The sequence below is a fragment of the Bufo bufo genome, chromosome 2 (assembly GCF_905171765.1).
Source record: "Bufo bufo chromosome 2, aBufBuf1.1, whole genome shotgun sequence".
Lineage (NCBI taxonomy): Eukaryota > Metazoa > Chordata > Amphibia > Anura > Bufonidae > Bufo > Bufo bufo.
Window position 1 is genome coordinate 809,395,120 of NC_053390.1, and position 22,792 is coordinate 809,417,911.

The 22,792-nt window shown below is 43.3% G+C and overlaps 1 protein-coding gene across 1 annotated transcript in view; it reads left to right on the plus strand.

The window, feature by feature from the left end:
- Nucleotides 1–22,792, plus strand: part of GFRA4 (GDNF family receptor alpha 4) — a 447,902-nt gene that overhangs the window by 378,053 nt on the left and 47,057 nt on the right. Inside the window, exons 3-4 of the mRNA XM_040419328.1 lie at nt 6,627–6,905; nt 20,284–20,364. Coding sequence (XP_040275262.1) covers nt 6,627–6,905; nt 20,284–20,364 — 360 coding nt within the window. The remainder of the gene's footprint in view (nt 1–6,626; nt 6,906–20,283; nt 20,365–22,792) is intronic.

Here is a 22,792-nt window from a genome sequence, read left to right on the forward strand (position 1 = left end):
CCAGACTATACATCCAGACTGCTGTAATAGGGGGCGCTCCAGACTACACATCCAGACTGCTGTTATAGGGGGCGCTCCAGACTACACATCCAGACTGCTGTTATAGGGGGGGGCGCTCCAGACTACACATCCAGACTACTGTTATAGGGGGCGGTCCAGACTACACATCCAGACTGCTGTTATAGGGGGAGCTCCAGACTACACATCTATACTGCTGTTATAGGGGGCGCTACAGACTACCCATTAGACTGCTGTTATAGGGGGGCACCAGACTATACATCAAGACTGCTGTTATAGGGGGGGCACCAGACCATACATCCAGACTGCTGTTATAGGGGGCTCTCCAGACTACACATCCAGACTACTGTTATAGGGGGCCGTCCAGACTACACATCCAGACTGCCGTTATAGGGGGGCACCAGACTACACATCCAGACTGCTGTTATAGGGGGCGCTCCAGACTACACATCTAGACTGCTGTTATAGGGGGCGCTACAGATTACACATCTAGACTGGTGTTATAGGGGGTGCTCCAGACTACACAACCAGACTGCTGTTATAGGGGGCTCTCCAGACTATACATCCAGACTGCTGTAATAGGGGGCGCTCCAGACTATACATCCAGACTGCTGTAATAGGGGGCGCTCCAGACTATACATCCAGACTGCTGTAATAGGGGGCGCTCCAGACTATACATCCAGACTGCTGTAATAGGGGGCGCTCCAGACTATACATCTAGACTGCTGTTATAGGGGGCACCAGACTATACATCCAGACTGCTGTTATAGGGGGCACTCCAGACTATATATCCAGACTGCTGTTATAGGGGGCGCTCCAGACTACACATCCAGACTGCTGTTATAGGGGGCGCTCCAGACTACACATCCAGACTGCTGTTATAGGGGGCGCTCCAGACTACACATCCAGACTGCTGTTATAGGGGGCTCTCCAGACTACATATCTAGACTGCTGTTATAGGGGGCACCAGACTATATATCCAGACTGCTGTTATAGGGGGCACTCCAGACTATATATCCAGACTGCTGTTTTAGGGGGCGCTCCAGACTACACATCCAGACTGCTGTTATAGGGGGCGCTCCAGACTACACATCCAGACTGCTGCTATAGGGGGCGCTCCAGACTATACATCCAGACTGCTGCTATAGGGGGCGCTCCAGGCTACACAACCAGACTGCTGTTATAGGGGGCGCTCCAGACTATACATCCAGACTGCTGTTATAGGGGGCGCTCCAGACTACACAACCAGACTGCTGTTATAGGGGGCGCTCCAGACTGCTGTTATAGGGGGTGCTCCAGACTCCACATCTAGACTGCTGTTATAGGGGGCGCTCCAGACTATACATCCAGACTGCTGTTATAGGGGGCGCTCTATACTACACATCTAGACTTCTGTTATAGGGGCGCTCCAGACTACACATCCAGACTGCTGTTATAGGGGGCGCTCCAGACTACACATCCAGACTGCTGTTATAGGGGGCGCTCCAGACTACACATCCAGACTGCTGTTATAGGGGGCGCTCCAGACTATACATCCAGACTGCTGTAATAGGGGGCGCTCCAGACTATACATCTAGACTGCCGCTATAGGGGGCGCTCCATGCTACACAACCAGACTGCTGTTATAGGGGGCGCTCCAGACTATACATCCAGACTGCTGTTATAGGGGGCGCTCCAGACTACACAACCAGACTGCTGTTATAGGGGGCGCTCCAGACTATACATCCAGACTGCTGTTATAGGGGGCGCTCCAGACTGCTGTTATAGGGGGTGTTCCAGACTACACATCTAGACTGCTGTTATAGGGGGCGCTCCAGACTACACATCTAGACTGCTGTTATAAGGGGGCGCTCCAGACTATACATCCAGTCTGCTGTTATAGGGGGCGCTCTATACTACACATCTAGACTGCTGTTATAGGGGCACTCCAGACTACACATCCAGACTGCTGTTATAGGGGGCGCTCCAGACTATACATCCAGACTGCTGTTATAGGGGGTGCTCCATACTACACATCCAGACTGCCCAGACTGCTGTTATAGGGGCGCTCCAGACTACACAACCAGACTGTTGCTATATGGGGCGCTCCAGACTACCCATCCAGACTGCTGTTATAGGGGGCGCTCCAGACTACATCCAGACTGCTGTTATAGGGGGCGCTCCAGATTACATCCAGACTGCTGTTATAGGGGGCGCTCCAGACTACACATCCAGACTGCTGTTATAGGGGGCGCTCCAGACTACACATCCAGACTGCTGTTATAGGGGGCGCTCCAGACTATACATCCAGACTGCTGTTATAGGGGGTGCTCCAGACTACACATCCAGACTACTTTTATAGGGGGGCACCAGACTATACATCCAGACTGCTGTTATAGGGGGGCACCAGACTATACATCCAGACTGCTGTTATAGGGGGGCACCAGACTATACATCCAGACTGCTGTTATAGGGGGGCACCAGACTACACATCCAGACTGCTGTTATAGGGGGTTCTCCAGACTACACATCCAGACTACTTTTATAGGGGGCAGTCCAAAATACACATCCAGACTGCCATTATAGGGGGGCACCAGACTACACATCCAGACTGCTGTTATAGGGGGCGCTCCAGATTACACATCTAGACTGCTGTTATAGACGGTGCTCCAGATTATACATCCAGAATATTGTTATACGGGGCGCTCCAGACTACACAACCAGACTGCTGTTATAGGGGGCACTCCAGACTACACAATTAGACTGCTGTTATAGGGGGCACTCCAGACTACACAACCAGACTGCTGTTATAGGGGGCACTCCAGACTACACAACCAGACTGCTGTTACAGGGGACGCTCCAGACTACACATCCAGACTGATGTTACAGGGGGCACTCCAGACTACACATCCAGACTGATGTTACAGGGGGCACTCCAGACTACACAACCAGACTGATGTTACAGGGGGCACTCCAGACTACACAACCAGACTGCTGTTATAGGGGGCACTCCAGACTACATATCTCGACTGCTGTTATAGGGGGCACCAGACTATACATCCAGACTGCTGTTATAGGGGGCACTCCAGACTACATATCTCGACTGCTGTTATAGGGGGCACTCCAGACTATACATCCAGACTGCTGTTATAGGGGGCGCTCCAGACTACACATCTAGACTGCTGTTATAGGGGGCGCTCCAGACTATACATCCAGACTGCCGCTATAGGGGGCGCTCCAGACTATACATCCAGAATGCTGTTATAGGGGGCGCTCCAGGCTACAATGTTTGTTTTAACCTGAGTAATAATTATTGAACACCCTTATGTATTACAGCTGGGCTTCATTATCCGGTATAATCCAGGATCTTATAGCTTTGATTCGTGTGAATGCTTTTTATTATACGTTAATGTGCGTTTAATCCTCTGACTGTTAAATACCATTTGATTCACTGCTATCCGCACTCCTCATACTTGGCCTCCGGCTTTGAATCCGTAAATTCCCAATATTATTCCTCTTCCCCCACATCTGTAACTCTTTCCCATTGGGGTCAATTAGACGTCTTAGCCTTAAGTGTAATAACACAGATTGATAATTGAGGAACAGTCAGTGAAGTCCTGTCCAGAGACGCAGGGGTTGTAATTCGGGGGGGGGGGGGTGGGATACATTTTTCATGCATCACAGTCACAAGCGCTAAAACGTTAGCGCTGTCTGTTCTGTGGACTGAGCGCCGTTGGATCAGCGCAGCGAGCCAAAACCCAGCAGTGCGATCCAAGAATTAGGATCTGCCTCCGACACCGTCTTATTGCCAGCATCCATATCAGACACATGCATAATTCATGCCCTCATTTACATTCACCGTAGGAAAATCACCAGAGATTAGAGGAAAGGCTTCATTTAGTCATTTTGGTGTTTTCTTTACAGTTGTATGTACTTTTGTGATTACTTACATCAATGCATAAAATACCAAGTAGTTTATATGTTATATATTTATTTATTTATTTATTTTTCTTTCATTTATATATTTTGTTTCCAGTATGTATATAGCATTATAATAGTGTCAGATACAGAATGGTACTGCCATATGCCAGGGGCTGTCAGAAGGGGCATTTTGCTTAATCCCTGCCTACATCCCATGGTATATATATGGGGTGTGCAAAGCCGCTGACCACAGGGACTCATCCTCAATATATTCCCACAGGGACCATGTGCGTGACCATGATAAATTACCGATATGCAGAAGAAGGATCCAGCACTGCACAGGTCTGATTAGAACTAGAAGTTTATTTCACAAGGTTAAAGACACGTTTGTCAAGCAATCGTCCAATGCTCAGAACGCGTCAGTCCATCATCCTTATGCTGTTTTAAGTTTAACCAGACCTGTGCTGGCTCCGTCATGGGCAGTGTATTATAGATGATAGTCTGGGGTGGTTTATTGGTTACATGATGAAGAGGTTTTGCAGATTATGCAGAAATATTGCCTATAATTTAATAACATAATTTCATCTAAATCCAAAGTCCAAAATTCTTTATAGTGTTTTTTGTTTTTTTGGTGCAGAGCTCCAAATCTCTTGCTTCAGACTACTAAAGCATGGTATAATTCTTTCTGCTGGCAGCTACCACTAGAGGGAGCTCTTTCTATACAGCAGCTATTTTACCTAATAATTTATGTGCCATGAGCTCCCTCTGCTGGCAGCCAAAAGAATGTTAGCTTTTTACCCACATTCTCCTTATATGCGGGTTTCCTGGTGCTTGGTAACCCCATTAAAGGAGTTATCCCTTGATTCATGTAAGTAATGGGAAACAGACATCATCTAGTTCATGAGAATTGCTACAACCAGCCCTGTAACGCACATGAATCCAGAGACCTCCCCATGCATTGTCCAATTCTGTTCAGGCTGGCAGCTCAGGGGCCGTTTCCTTTTTCATAGTTGTGTCCTCTCTGTTACAGCTCTCTCCCTAGGACAGCTTAGGGAGCATGTCCTTTTTCATGGGTTTGTCCTTTCTGCTGCAGCTCTCTCCCTATCACAGCTCAGGGAACATGTCTCTTCCTAGGGGGGGGGGGTGTTCTTTCTGCTGCAGCTCTCTCCCTATCACAGCTCAGGGTACATGTCTCTTCCTAGGGGGTGTGTTCTTTCTGCTGCAGCTCTCTCCCTATCACAGCTCAGGAAACATGTCTCTTCCTAGGGGGGGGTGTTCTTTCTGCTGCAGCTCTCTCACTATCACAGCTCAGGAAACATGTCTTTTCCTAGGGGGTGTGTTCTTTCTGCTGCAGCTCTCTCCCTATCACAGCTCAGGGAACATGTCTCTTCCTAGGGGGTGTGTTCTTTCTGCTGCAGCTCTCTCACTATCACAGCTCAGGGAACATGTCTCTTCCTAGGGGGTGTGTTCTTTCTGCTGCAGCTCTCTCCCTATCACAGCTCAGGGGACATGTCTCTTGCTAGGGGGTGTGTTCTTTCTGCTGCAGCTCTCTCACTATCACAGGTCAGGGAACATGTCTCTTCCTAGGGGGTGTGTTCTTTCTGCTGCAGCTCTCTCCCTATCACAGCTCAGGAAACATGTCTCTTCCTAGGGGGGGGGGTGTTCTTTCTGCTGCAGCTCTCTCATTATCACAGCTCAGGGAACATGTCTCTTCCTAGGGGGTGTGTTCTTTCTGCTGCAGCTCTCTCCCTATCACAGCTCAGGGAACATGTCTCTTCCTAGGGTGTGTTCTTTCTGCTGCAGCTCTCTCCCTATCACAGCTCAGGGAACATGTCTCTTCCTAGGGGGTGTGTTCTTTCTGCTGCAGCTCTCTCCCTATCACAGCTCAGGGTACATGTCTCTTCCTAGGGTGTGTTCTTTCTGCTGCAGCTCTCTCCCTCTCACAGCTCAGGAAACATGTCTCTTCCTAGGGTGTGTTCTTTCTGCTGCAGCTCTCTCCCTATCACAGCTCAGGAAACATGTCTCTTCCTAGGGGGGGGGGGTGTTCTTTCTGCTGCAGCTCTCTCATTATCACAGCTCAGGGAACATGTCTCTTCCTAGAGGGGTGTCCTCTCTTCTTGTCTCTTTCTCGGGGGCATATCCATTCTGCTGCAGCTGTCTTTAGGACAGCTTAGAGGGTGTGTTCTTTTTCAGAGGTGTGTTCTTTCTGCGGCAGCTGGAAGGGCGTGTCCTTTCTCAGGAGGCATATTCATTGTCAGAAACATGTCAACAGTCACAGCTTCTTACTGGATACAACTGGCGACAGTTGAGAAATGAAACTGAGCATGTGCAACCACCGTAGTCAGGTGGACAGAGAAATAAGGAAAAAAAAACAAATAGAAGGCGGCGCTATACAGATGCAATTTTTTGAATAGCTCGATGGCTATGCTAAATATTTTATTACACATAATTGCAAAAGTATTCAGATCCAGGTGCTGGTGTGAAGAACGCAGAATATTTTTCGTGAGACACCCCCTTTAAATGTACCCCTACAAGGTGTCCAAATGAGCAATCCCTGTACCTGTGAATCTGGGCATTAGAGAAGCCTGCCATTTGACCCTTTCTATGGTGGGTAGTGGCATCAGCTGTTTTAAGAGCAGAAATGTGCCCAGCGATACGATGGCATTTTCATTGTCTATCTAATATATTCTGTTTCGATTCCCCCACAGAAAGGATGTCTGGTGCCACATCATCCAGCAGAGACTGCCTGCAAGCCGGAGAATCATGCAAAAATAACCCCAGCTGCAGCTTCAATTTACGAACATTGCGCCAGTGCATAGCTGGCAATGGTGCCAACAAGCTAGCGCCCAATGCCAAGAGCCAGTGCAAGCGCACCGTGGACGCCCTTCACTCCAGCCAGCTGCACGGCTGCAAATGCAAGCGAGGGATGAAGAAGGAAAAGAACTGTCTGAATATATATTGGAGCATTCACCACACCTTGATGGAAGGTCAGTGCACAGCAGACTCTGCTATATACACACGGCAGCTCTTCTGCTGGTTGCTTGCTTTCCAGGAGCAGCAGAGTTGAATTTGTCATTTAATACTGCATGGTATGTGTATCATAAGAATAAACCAGGGCCATCCTATAATGCCACAATGAGCTCTGCTATACAGAATCTAAAACTATTCATTGGACTCCAACATATGATTGGGCGTATTATATACCACTTTACCACCTTTTATGTACCTCTGGGTGACCAGGGCTAAGGCTGTATATTTATTATTTGGAGTCTTGATACAGTATATAGCAGGCGGCAGACGGGTGTGTTCTGCTGTTATGTAGCACTAGGAATGATATATGCTGATGACAGAACATGGCATATACCACTAGATCACCAGGGACATGACCATGCATTACCAGGGACTATGCACTGTACTGTATAAGATATGGTATGTACATAAGCACCGGCATTGTGCCTAAAGCCATAGGGAAAAAACTGATTGTCTCCTGCTATATTCACAAATCTTCCTTTGTCTTCATGGAGAGTGGTCGGTGTGTATGGGCTGTTACTGGAGTGCTCACATGAATCACTAAACATAGACACCACTAGCCCACCCTGGAATAATTATAGTATAGCACTCTGTACACCTCAAATACCACTAGCCCACCCTGGAATAATTATAGTATAGCACTAAGTACACTTCACATACCACTGGACCACCCTGGAATAATTATAATATAGCACTCTGTACACTTCACATACCACTGGGCCACCCTAGAATAATTATAGTATAGCACTAAGTACACTTCACATACCACTAGACCACCCTGGAATTGAAGTATATAACAATCGACACTTCATATAACACTAGACCACTCTGGAATCTTTATAGTATATGCCACTGGGTCACCCTGGAAAATGTATATCATATAACACTATATACCACATATAATACATATAACACTAGATCCCTCATACATCACCGGACCACCCTGGAATAGTTATAGTATATAATGCTAGATAACTTATATACCACCAGACCACCCTGGAATAATTATAGAATATAATTCTAGATACCTCATATACCACCGGACCACCCTGGAATAATGATGCTATATAACGCTAGATAACTTATATACCACCGGACCACCCTGGAATAGTTATAGTATATAATACTAGATCCCTTATATACCACCGGATCACCCTGGAATAATGATGCTATATAATGCTAGATAACTTATATACCACTTTACCACCCTGGAATAATTATAGAATATTATGCTAATTATCTCATAAAGAAAAAGTAGAATCCGGCTTCCCATGAAAGAAAAAGCTTTATTTCCTTGCATAAAATATCCAGACATCAAAAAACTCCTTCTCCAAAACAGAAAACACCCCTCCGGCTATCTGTACTGGAGAACTAATCATACTTCCTACTCAGACCGCTTGGAACGTCATTGGCAAAATGTGGTGAAGCCGCTGGCACATTCCTAGTTGTATAGTGCGGGATATCAGATGGGGGTTTCCTGATTCTCACCTTAATCTGAGGAGTCGCCCACATATTGTAGCCGCCATTCCCTGCAAGTTATGACGTAAACAGCAAATTCTGTATTGCAATTCAAACAGTGTCGTATTGTATGGCGACCGCCATTGGCTGCGGAGGGGATCGACTGACAGACATTTAGGGACATTTAGGGAACTGCAGCATCTATTGCTGCCACATTTATAACAAAACGCACTGAGGGAAGGGGGGCCCCAGGGCCCATGAGCCGTTAGCTACGCCTCTTGTAGCTCATCAAGAGAATGCCAAGAGTGTGCAAAGCATTAATCAAAGCAAAAGGTGGCTACTTTGAAGAACCTAGAATATGACATATTTTCAGTTGTTTCACACTTGTTTGTTATGTATATAATTCCACATGTGTTAATTCATAGTTTTGATGCCTTCAGTGTGAATCTACAATTTTCATAGTCATTAAAATAAAGAAAGCTCTTTGAATGAGAAGGTGTGTCCAAACTTTTGGTCTGTACTGTAGGTTGCCAAGTACCACCGCAATGCTTCAATAGCCAGATGGTGGGGAATATTAGTGTATAAAGATGTGACCCACAAATATTCACTTTTCCACTTAAAATTCTCAAAGCATTGCAAAACCATGCGTGTATCTTTCAAACAGCCCGGCATCATCAGAACCAAGGGTTGAAGGAGGGAGTCCACCCACTCTCGGAGTACGAACCGATGCCCCCAACTCTCGGTCTCATAAGGGGGTGGAAACCCTCCTTATAAAATAGAAATCACAGGAAAAGGAACATAGATAGAATCTTTCTGGGTCAATATGCCTAGATCACGACCTTCCTGTGAAATCTCACCGATTAGTTGTTGATGGAGTGGGAGCGGATTAGCCTTCAATGGTAATAAATAGTAGTGCAGCACGCTAGACCTGCAGGGTATTGCGATTGTGAGGTCACGGTTATGGGCAAGCGAGGGTTACTCACAGTTCTGAAGATGAACCCTGGGCAGGCATGCGACAGTAAAGGAGAGGCTGGCACAGGGTTCCTCTGGGGCACACTCTGTATTTAGGGACCAGGCCTGATGGTGGATGAGGTGCCCTGGATGTTGCAGGTGTTTTATGTGCCTAGTGCAAGGTCCCTTTAAGAATCGTGACGCCAGTGCCTGTAACGGTGGCACACCGATTTATAGCAGTAGTAATAAGTGAGGTACAAGGATGGTATAGTGAACCAAACTTTGCTTTACTGGAGAACAGTCGAACTTTGTATAATAAGATGGTGATACAGTCCCTTACATCAAGTGCTTCACAAGCAGGCTAATTTCAATACTGGCAGGTATAATTTCAGAGGGCAATAATAATCCACACACAGATCAGGCTGTACCTTCTCCTCAGATATAGTGTACACTGTTCCTTAGAACTCCTGGCTGGCTTTTATCCCAAGGCCCGGATACCTCAATACTGGCTTTTATCCTTGGCAAATAATCTTCCTCCCGTATTTATCCTTGCATTTACTTAATGATTCCTCTGCCCTTCAGCTTACTTGTCCTAGCTGGATACACGGTCCCTGCTTGGCTTGAGGGTACTGCAGGTTTCTCCCAGGAGGAACATCTCTTCTACTGGGGTAGATTCTTCTTGTGCTATCATGGGCTCAATGTTCTACAGGCAGGCTGGACTTGTTCCCAATAGCCTCCTGGTGGCAACTAGAAGCCTGGACTGTCCAGCTGCATGTCAGGAGGAGGCCCTCAGCATATCTCTGGCTAAGATGCCCTCTCACTTCTGTCTCCACAGACTCCTGACTACAGACTAACTCCTCCCTGTCTGGGCCTGGACATTTATACTAGGGGCTCCCTATCTCCCTCCCATGGTTAAATATAATATTACTGTCTCTTAAAAGTAGAAGTAACACATGACCCAATAGACCCTTGTGTAGTGCCCACCCCTACAAAATTTGAGTCTTATAAATATTTATCTAATAACCCCCCCCTCCCATTATCAGCTTCTTTGATGACAATGTCATGCGCATTTAAGGCATCAAACTCCTCTTTGATCATATTATGTTTAGTATATTTCTGTTTGATGTTACTATTTAATACACACAAATCCTTCTCAATTGACTCCTGGAAGCGATCAAGGGCCGGTGATCTACATAGACTGAATGGGATAAAAAATAATCCCTATTGTATGTTTTAAAAAGTTTAGAAGTATGTTGTCTCTGATCATCGACCGCTCCTGGAGTGTGGCAGTGTGCAGCAAATCTGCAAAATCAGATGTAATACCGGCAGTGTCCGTCCACATGGCCGTTACATTGACGACTTGTTGTAGCCTCCGACGTACCCGTCTTTGAGGAGCACCTAAATGGATGTGTTGCCTCAGTCCCATTAACTATGCAGGGTGACCCCTCATCAATTGTGGTTTCAGATCTGTGTTTCCAGGCCGATAGTGAAAGGGCCGGTGTCCTGACATATACACACAGGAAAGAGTCCGCCGGCAACACCATACTTGGGGCGACTTCGTGCCATCCTGCACATGTCATCAAAAATATCCCAAAGGGAGAGTTGACTAGGGCTAGACGTGACCGCTCAAATGTCCCCTGGTCCTCACAGGAAGCAGAGAAGATGACAACCACATTACACTGAGCAGAATACCGAGAGAGCGAAGCAGTGTGCACTGACACAAGATAGGGTTCCTTTAGTATTTCCCTTAACAGTCAAACAAAAATCTAAAAATAAGATCAGTAATAGAAGAATGAAAACACATTTTGAAGCATTATGAAGCGTGAAGCGCGTCCCATTACCTTTGTTACAGGACTCAGTGAGGGGTTCGGGGAGATCAGCAATATCATACAGCGACACTGAGAGCGGGAACATGCAGGATCGGCAGGTATTAAATGTGTAGCACGAAAGGCTCCTACCATAGGTCACAGGGTCAGCCCCAGATTATTTTTTGATCAAGGTACGAAGACTAAAAAACCCACGTGGTTAACATAGAAGGGCTGCTATCAGGGGCGCAGCTAACGGCTCATGGGCCCTGGGGCCCCCCTTCCCTCAGTGCGTTTTGTTATAAATGTGGCAGCAATAGATGCAGAGGCTGCAGTTCCCTAAATGTCTGTCAGTCGATCCCCTCCACAGCCAATGGCGGTCGCCATACAATACGACACTGTTTGAATTGCGATACGGAATTAGCTGTTTACGTCATAACTTGCAGGGAATGGCGGCTACAATATGTGGGCTGTGCGACTCATCAGATTAAGGTGAGAGTCAGGAAACCCCCATCTGATATCCCGCACTATACAACTAGGAATGTGCCCGTGGCTTCACCACATTTTGCCAATGACGTCGGCATAGAAAGGGTGCGTGCCCCGATCAGAGGAGGCGATCACAGACAGAAATTACTGAGTAGAGAAACGTATTGGATGTTCACCTTAGGAACCTGTTTTCCAATCGGTCTGAATACGAAGTATGATTAGTTCTCCAGTACAGATAGCCGGAGGGGATTTTCTGTTTTGGAGAAGGAGTTATTTCTTTCCCTCTCGGTAGGTGGGGGGGGTTATTAGGTGAAACCCGGCCCATCCCTATAAGAGAGGGACTTTATTTTAGCTTTTGTATGTCCTGATGAAGGACCGCTATTTATAAGGTCTGAAACGCGTAGACAAAGTTTTTGTATATGATGTCTGGATATTTTTATACAAGGAAATAAACCTTTTTCTTTTATGGGAAGCCGGATTCTACTTTTTCTTTTTGAATACTCACATGATCGTGTCCCGGACTTAATTCCGTGCCTCCCAGAGAAAGCTCACAGGAGAGCGCTGCAGTTGGTGTTTTTACATTGCTAAATACCTCATATACCAACGGACCACCCTGGACTAATTATAGTATATAATGCTAGATACCTCATATACCACCGGACCACCCTGGACTAATTATAGTATATAACACTAAATACCTCATATACCACCGGACCACCCTGGACTAATTATAGTATATAACACTAAATACCTCATATACCACCGGACCACCCTGGACTAATTATAGTATATACCACTAAATACCTCATATACCACCGGACCACCCTGGACTAATTATAGTATATAACACTAAATACCTCATATACCACCGGACCACCCTGGACTAATTATAGTATATAACACTAAATACCTCATATACCACCGGACCACCCTGGACTAATTATAGTATATAACACTAAATACCTCATATACCAACGGACCACCCTGGACTAATTATAGTATATAACACTAAATACCTCATATACCACCGGACCACCCTGGACTAATTATAGTATATAACACTAAATACCTCATATACCAACGGACCACCCTGGACTAATTATAGTATATAACACTAAATACCTCATATACCACCGGACCACCCTGGACTAATTATAGTATATAACACTAAATACCTCATATACCACCGGACCACCCTGGACTAATTATAGTATATAACACTAAATACCTCATATACCACCGGACCACCCTGGACTAATTATAGTATATAACACTAAATACCTCATATACCACCGGACCACCCTGGACTAATTATAGTATATAACACTAAATACCTCATATACCACCGGACCACCCTGGACTAATTATAGTATATAACACTAAATACCTCATATACCAACGGACCACCCTGGACTAATTATAGTATATAACACTAAATACCTCATATATTACCGGACCACCCTGTAATAATTATAGTATATAACACTAAATACCTTCAAAAATGAAATTAGTCATAAATGAGTCCTTATCAGACTGGAACGGATTACATGGAGTCCAGGAGAAATGGGACTACTTAAAAGGTGCATTATTGAAGGCAACAGAAAATTGCATTAGATTTGTCAGTAAAAGCAAAAAAAGGAGGAGACCACTGTGGTACTCAGCAGAAGTGGCCCAAATCATTAAAAATAAAAAGCTAGCATTTTGTAATTATAAAAAAACCCAGAGCAATGAAGATAAGGAAATCTACAAGATTAGGCAGAAAGAGGCCAAGCAAGTTATAAGAACTTCTAAAGCGCAGGCAGAAGAAAAACTAGCTCGGTCTATGAAAAAAGGGGATAAGACATTCTTCAGATATATAAATGAAAAAAGGAAATTAAAACAAGGAATAACTAAATTAAAAACAAAGGACGGAAGGTATGTAGAAGAGAATAAAGGGCTAGCCGACTGCCTTAATGAATACTTCTGTTCAGTTTTTACAAAAGAAAAAGGAGAAGGACCTCCACTAGAAAGAATGACTATTAAATCATTTGATGCATGTATCTTTACAGAGTAAGATGTTCTAAGTTTGCTGTCTAAAGTGAAGACAAATAAGTCACAGGGGCCTGATGAGATACACCCAAAATTATTAAAAGAGCTTAGTGGTGAGCTGGCAAAACCGTTAACAGATTTATTTAACCAATCATTAGTAACAGGAGTCGTCCCGGAAGATTGGAAATTGGCAAATGTCGTGCCCATTCACAAGAAAGGTAGTAGGGAGGAATCGAGCAACTATAGACCAGTGAGTCTGACATCAATAGTAGGCAAATTAATGGAAACCCTATTAAAGGATAGGATTGTGGAACATCTAAAATCCCATGGATTGCAAGATGAAAAACAACATGGGTTTACTTCAGGGAGATCATGTCAAACAAATCTTATAGATTTTTTTGACTGGGTGAATAAAATAATAGACGGTGGAGGTGCAGTAGACATCGCATATCTAGATTTTAGTAAGGCTTTTGACACTGTCCCACATAGAAGACTTATCAATAAACTGCAGTCATTGAGCATGGACTCCCATATTGTTGAGTGGATTAGGCAGTGGCTGAGTGACAGACAACAGAGGGTTGTAGTCAATGGAGAACATTCAAAACAAGGTAATGTTACCAGTGGGGTTCCACAGGGATCTGTACTGGGACCGATTTTGTTTAATATCTTCATAAGTGAAATTGCAAAAGGCCTCGATGGTAAGGTTTGTCTTTTTGCTGATGACACAAAGATATGTAACAGGGTTGATGTTCCTGGAGGGAAACGCCAAATGGAAAAGGATTTAGGAAAACTAGAAGAATGGTCAGAACTCTGGCAACTGAAATTTAATGTGGATAAGTGCAAGATAATGCACCTGGGGCGTAAAAACCCAAGGGCAGAATATAGAATATTTGACACAGTCCTGACCTCAGTATCTGAGGAAAGGGATTTAGGAGTAATTATTTCAGAAGACTTAAAGTTGGGAAGACAATGTAATAGAGCAGCACGAAATGCCAGCAGAATGCTTGGATGTATAGGGAGAGGTATAAGCAGTAGAAAGAGTGAAGTGCTTATGCCGCTGTACAGAACACTGGTGAGACCTCACTTGGAGTATTGTGCGCAGTACTGGAGGCCATATCTCCAGAAGGATATAGATACTCTAGAGAGAGTTCAGAGAAGAGCTACTAAACTAGTACATGGATTGCAGGATAAAACTTACCAGGAAAGGTTAAAGGACCTTAACATGTACAACTTGGAAGAAAGACGAGACAGATGGGATATGATAGAAACTTTTAAATACATAAAGGGAATCAACTCGGTAAAGGAAGAGAGCATATTTAAAAGAAGAAAAACTACCACAAGAGGACACAGTTTTAAATTAGAGGGGCAAAGGTTTAAAAGTAATATAAGGAAGTATTACTTTACTGAGAGAGTAGTGGATGCATGGAATAGCCTTCCTGCAGAAGTGGTAGCTGCAAATACAGTGAAGGGGTTTAAGCATGCATGGGATAGGCATAAGGCCATCCTTCATATAAGATAAGGCCGGGGGCTATCCATAGTATTCAGTATATTGGGCAGACTAGATGGGCCAAATGGTTCTTATCTGCCGACACATTCTATGTTTCTATGTTTCTATGTTTCTATACCTCATATACCACCGGACCACCCTGGACTAATTATAGTATATAACACTAAATACCTCATATACCACCGGACCACCCTGGACTAATTATAGTATATAACACTAAATACCTCATATACCACCGGACCACCCTGGAGTAATTATAGTATATAACACTAAATACCTCATATACCACCGGACCACCCTGGACTAATTATAGTATATAACACTAAATACCTCATATACCAACGGACCACCCTGGACTAATTATAGTATATAACACTAAATACCTCATATACCACCGGACCACCCTGGACTAATTATAGTATATTACACTAAATACCTCATATACCACCGGACCACCCTGTAATAATTATAGTATATAATGCTAGATACCTCATATACCACCGGACCACCCTGGACTAATTATAGTATATAACACTAAATACCTCATATACCACCGGACCACCATGTAATAATTATAGTATATAATGCTAGATACCTCATATACCACCGGACCACCCTGGACTAATTATAGTATATAACACTAAATACCTCATATACCACCGGACCACCCTGGACTAATTATAGTATATAACACTAAATACCTCATATACCAACGGACCACCCTGGACTAATTATAGTATATAACACTAAATACCTCATATACCACCGGACCACCCTGGACTAATTATAGTATATAACACTAAATACCTCATATACCACCGGACCACCCTGGACTAATTATAGTATATAACACTAAATACCTCATATACCACCGGACCACCCTGGACTAATTATAGTATATAACACTAAATACCTCATATACCACCGGACCACCCTGGACTAATTATAGTATATAACACTAAATACCTCATATACCACCGGACCACCCTGGACTAATTATAGTATATAACACTAAATACCTCATATACCACCGGACCACCCTGGACTAATTATAGTATATAACACTAAATACCTCATATACCACCGGACCACCCTGGACTAATTATAGTATATAACACTAAATACCTCATATACCACCGGACCACCCTGGACTAATTATAGTATATAACACTAAATACCTCATATACCACCGGACCACCCTGTAATAATTATAGTATATAATGCTAGATACCTTATATACCACCGGACCACCCTGGACTAATTATAGTATATAACACTAAATACCTCATATACCACCGGACCACCCTGGACTAATTATAGTATATAACACTAAATACCTCATATACCACCGGACCACCCTGGACTAATTATAGTATATAATGCTAAATACCTCATATACCACCGGACCACCCTGGACTAATTATAGTATATAACACTAAATACCTCATATACCACCGGACCACCCTGGACTAATTATAGTATATAACACTAAATACCTCATATACCACCGGACCACCCTGGACTAATTATAGTATATAACACTAAATACCTCATATACCACCGGACCACCCTGTAATAATTATAGTATATAATGCTAGATACCTCATATACCACCGGACCACCCTGGAATAATTATAGTATATAACACTAAATACCTCATATACCACCGGACCACCCTGGACTAATTATAGTATATAACACTAAATACCTCATATACCACCGGACCACCCTGGACTAATTATAGTATATAACACTAAATACCTCATATACCAACGGACCACCCTGGACTAATTATAGTATATAACACTAAATACCTCATATACCACCGGACCACCCTGGACTAATTATAGTATATAACACTAAATACCTCATATACCACCGGACCACCCTGGACTAATTATAGTATATAACACTAAATACCTCATATACCAACGGACCACCCTGGACTAATTATAGTATATAACACTAAATACCTCATATACCACCGGACCACCCTGGACTAATTATAGTATATAACACTAAATACCTCATATACCACCGGACCACCCTGGACTAATTATAGTATATAATGCTAGATACCTCATATACCACGGACCACCCTGGACTAATTATAGTATATAACACTAAATACCTCATATACCACCGGACCCCCCTGGAATAGTTATAGTATATAATGCTAGATACCTCATATACCACCGGACCACCCTGGACTAATTATGGTATATAACACAAAATAACTTATATACCACTGGACCACCCTGGAATATAGTATATAATTCTAGATACCTCATATACCACCGGACCACCCTGGAATAATTATAGTATATAACGCTAAATACCTCATATATTACCGGTAACTATGGCAGGTATCACTGGGCCACCCTGGAATAATTATAGTATATAACGCGAAATACCTCATATATCACCGGACCACCCTGGAGTAACTATGGCAGGTATCACTGGGCCACCCTGGTATACCGGATAGCATTGGACACTTCATATTCCATTGGTTGATCAGCACTTTAATAACAGCGCAGTCTTCCTCTGAATCAGCCAGACTTGCTCATCTCACAACATTTCCCATAAATGTGCCCCATTCCTGCAGTGATGATTTATTTCCATCATTTGCCGTGTAACTGGCGGCTCGCTTTAATCAATACACGCTGTTGTCTGTCTGTTTTAACTGCCATGAAAAAAAATGTTGTTGCTGTAATATCACAAGTAATAGACCATGGCAGCAATAATAATGAGAGCCAGAAAAGATGCACATTTCTGAGATTCTGCTTCAAGCCTCCTAGATGACAAATTATGAAAAAGTCACTGGCAGGAAGGAGTAGCTGAGAGGTGTATGTCAGGCGAGAACACAGTCGAGTACTGGAAGCAAAAGCAGTGTGGAGCAATGGGATGGAAATGGTCATGTGGCTTATAGGATACAAGATCACTGCTTGCAGTCAGTGAAGGAAACCATTTTTGTTCACATCTAATTGACTTGGGTGCAGGGTTGATACAGAAGGGTGAGCTGTGCACCCATGAAAGCAGAATAGGATGGGGTTTTAGCCTCTGAATGTAAACAGGCATATACTATTCACTGACAACAAGCAGAGATCTTAGCAGGAATTGAAACATTAAGTATGTTATAATGAAACTTTTGAAAATTTGAAAAATACCATCGACCACCTACTTTACCTACATTTCATTACAGTCCTAGATTTGCATGGGACACAAGGAGTAGATGGGAAGGGGGTTAAAGAGCAGTTGTCCTCAGGATCAACCCTATTAAAGTAGGCATACTACCTTATAGTGCTGTTCCTGCTGATTAAAATGATACATGTCGTGTTAAAATCGGTGGCGGCATTCCCGAGCAAAAATACTTTTATTCTTCATCCAAATTAAAGCTTTAGCGCACCAAGAGGTGTGGTCAGCGCTGATCAGCTGAAGCTAGGCCCCGCCCCTCGGTGCGCTACAAATAGAAGTCCTTTTTCTCAAAAACGCCACCACCAATTTTCACAGAGACAGGTATCATTTTAAACAGCAGGAACAACCCTACCAGCCCGTTTGATTGCTTTAATAGGTTTAATCTTAGTAACAGGTACCATTTAATTATAGTTGTAGTGCCCTGGAGCAAGGGTACTTTGGACTATGGACGTATTTAGACATTTGCCCCTATTGCTGCTACGCAAAGCCGTCAACTCTCTACAGTTGTGCACTTCAAAGGGTTAACTTATACTATGATTTTATGCCATTGTTCACACTTACACTGTTTCATATTGTTGAACTGCATTTTATATGTTTATTACAACATATCCTGTTCTTTAGCACTTTTGTTACACTAGATCTGCACTGCACCATGGAAAGGGTTAATCCACAGCCAGCTAAGAGACTTTGGGGCTTTCTATCTATACAGAAGTTAGAAATCTTCCACGGTTATTATCAGGGACTATACAAAAACTAGACACCAGCACTGACCTTCTGACTGTCTGGTTTAGCTGAGTTGTATATATCTGAAGACTTGTTTATGTCTGGAAAAAAACAGTTTAGTCTTCCCATAGACTTTTATTGAAACTCTATACTAGTCTATGGCAGACTGAAACTGCATTGTATTTGTTTAAGCTGTGCTTCTCCACTCCACCCCTCCTACCAGAAGGTTCTAGTTCAGCTAGAAACTGTAGATAAGGAGAGCAGTCAGAGCCCTTAGTGTTCTGCAGTTTGGGATCAGTGATTAGTAGGAGAGACTCTCCTAGACTACATTAGTGACTAGAAGAAGATGATACTCTGCCACAGGCCCTGGATCACCAGATCTTTGACTAGATGGCCAGGCGGATGACTGAGCCATAGACCTTGGGCTACCAGACCTTTGGCCAGGGTACCACCCTTCTGAGAGACAGAGGGACAGCCAGCACAGAACCTTCTTCTGCCAAGGAGGAGACTGGCGAAGCCAGCTCTATGCCTCGCCTGTATTGTTCTACACCTGAATTCCTCCAGTACAGAAGCCCACTGGTTACTGCAGACCCTGAATGGAATTATTTCTCATTGGGGTTCACCACGCCTCACCAACCCTTTAAGAGACCAGCAACATGTGGTGACACCTTGACAGTGTTCAGATGACCCAGCGTAGTGCTGGGACCACCTCAAACCTGGCCACTGCTAGTTTTTCCATTTTGAGTAGAAAAAAACAAGCTCTGATGGAGGCAATTGCCGAGAAGCTGAATAAGCACAATTCTGATGGTCTGTTATAGCAAAATAATAGCGGTGAGAATGGACAAATGTTTTCTGCTTCTGAGGACGAGCGCTGCATTATACCTCCCAAATTTCAAAGTTGAAAAATTGAAAATTGAAACATTTCACTTCTAGAGTTGGCTTTGAATAAATATTTTTTCTGTCAAGAGCAGAGAACCTTCCTGTAAAGTGAAATGATACCGGAGAGGGCTCTGCCAGTTTCCACGATAATGTTCCCTTCCAAGGACATCATTCACTCGGGCCGATTTCACATTAAATTGCCGGTCAAATGTTACCTTTGTGAAAAGCAAATATAATGAGAGTGTAAGAGAAGACTTTAGGAGGGACAGCGGTAACTCAGTTTCAATGTGTTTTTTCTTTCAGGTGTAAGTGTCTTAGAGAGTTCACCCTATGAATCATTCGTGAGAGGGTTTGACTACGTGAGGCTGGCGTCCATCACAGCAGGTAATTATACCGTAATTCTAGTGCACGTCCTATATGCAGGGTGGATATCACCACACACAGTGATCTCATCATCCTCCTTTATATGACTGCATAATAACAGAGAATATAATGTGATAGTGTGGCTAGAAACAGTCCTGGAACATCCCACCGAAGCCCAGAGGACCATGAGGGTGATCAACAGATGCAAACACAAAGGATACAGGAACGTACACCCACCTGTGGCTCTTCAGCTGTTGCAAAACTACAACTCCCACCATGATTTGACCGCCACTAGCAAGTCCCATACTGGGAGAACAACACAAAATTACACAATCTCTAGTCTCGAGTTTATACAGGGAAAGTATTCTAGTAGTTCTATTTTTGTACATAGGAGCAGTATTATAGCAGTTATATTCTTGTACATAGGAGCAGTATTATAGTAGTTATATTCTTGTACATATGAGCAGTATTATAGTAGTTATATTCTTGTACATAGGAGCAGTATTATAGTAGTTATATTCTTGTACATAGGAGCAGTATTATAGTAGTTATATTCTTGTACATAGGAGCAGTATTATAGTAGTTATATTCTTGTACATAGGAGCAGTATTATAGTAGTTATATTATTGTACATAGGAGCAGTATTATAGTAGTTATATTCTTGTACATAGGAGCAGTATTATAGTAGTTATATTATTGTACATAGGAGCAGTATTATAGTAGTTATATTCTTGTACATAGGAGCAGTATTATAGTAGTTATATTATTGTACATAGGAGCAGTATTATAGTAGTTATATTCTTGTATATAGGAGCAGTATTATAGTAGTTATATTCTTGTACATAGGAGCAGTATTATAGTAGTTATATTCTTGTACAGAGGAGCAGTATTATAGCAGTTATATTCTTGTACATAGGAGCAGTATTATAGTAGTTATATTCTTGTACATAGGAGCAGTATTATAGTAGTTATATTCTTGTACATAGGAGCAGTATTATAGTAGTTATATTCTTGTACATAGGAGCAGTATTATAGTAGTTATATTCTTGTACATAGGAGGCAGTATTATAGTAGTTATATTCTTGTATATAGGAGACAGTATTATAGTAGTTATATCCTTGTACATAGAAGCAGTATTATAGTAGTTATATTCTTCTACATAGGAGAAGTATTATAGTAGTTATATTCTTGTATATAGGAGCAGTATTATAGTAGTTATATTCTTGTGCATAGGAGCAGTATTATAGTAGTTACAGTGGGGGAAATAATTATTTGACCCCTCGCTGATTTTGTAAGTTTGTCCAATGACAAAGAAATGAAAAGTCTCAGAACAGTATCATTTCAATGGTAGGTTTATTGTAACAGTGGCAGATAGCACATCAAAAGGAAAATCGAAAAAATAACTTTAAATAAAAGATAGCAACTGATTTGCATTTCATTGAGTGAAATAAGTATTTGAACCCCTACCAACCATTAAGAGTTCTGGCTCCCACAGAGTGGTTAGACACTTCTACTCAATTAGTCACCCTCATTAAGGACACCTGTCTTAACTAGTCACCTGTATAAAAGACACCTGTCCACAGAATCAATCAATCAAGCAGACTCCAAACTCTCCAACATGGGAAAGACCAAAGAGCTGTCCAAGGATGTCAGAGACAAAATTGTAGACCTGCACAAGGCTGGAATGGGCTACAAAACCATTAGCAAGAAGCTGGGAGAGAAGGTGACAACTGTTGGTGCGATTGTTCGAAAATGGAAGGAGCACAAAATGACCATCAATCGACCTCGCTCTGGGGCTCCACGCAAGATCTCACCTCGTGGGGTGTCAATGGTTCTGAGAAAGGTGAAAAAGCATCCTAGAACTACACGGGAGGAGTTAGTTAATGACCTCAAATTAGCAGGGACCACAGTCACCAAGAAAACCATTGGAAACACATTACACCGCAATGGATTAAAATCCTGCAGGGCTCGCAAGGTCCCCCTGCTCAGGAAGGCACATGTGCAGGCCCGTCTGAAGTTTGCCAATGAACACCTGAATGATTCAGAGAGTGACTGGGAGAAGGTGCTGTGGTCTGATGAGACCAAAATAGAGCTCTTTGGCATTAACTCAACTCGCTGTGTTTGGAGGAAGAAAAATGCTGCCTATGACCCCCAAAACACCGTCCCCACCGTCAAGCATGGGGGTGGAAACATTTTGCTTTGGGGGTGTTTTTCTGCTAAGGGCACAGGACAACTTATTCGCATAAACGGGAAAATGGACGGAGCCATGTATCGTGAAATCCTGAGCGACAACCTCCTTCCCTCTGCCAGGAAACTGAAAATGGGTCGTGGATGGGTGTTCCAGCACGACAATGACCCAAAACATACAGCAAAGGCAACAAAGGAGTGGCTCAAGAAGAAGCACATTAAGGTCATGGAGTGGCCTAGTCAGTCTCCGGACCTTAATCCA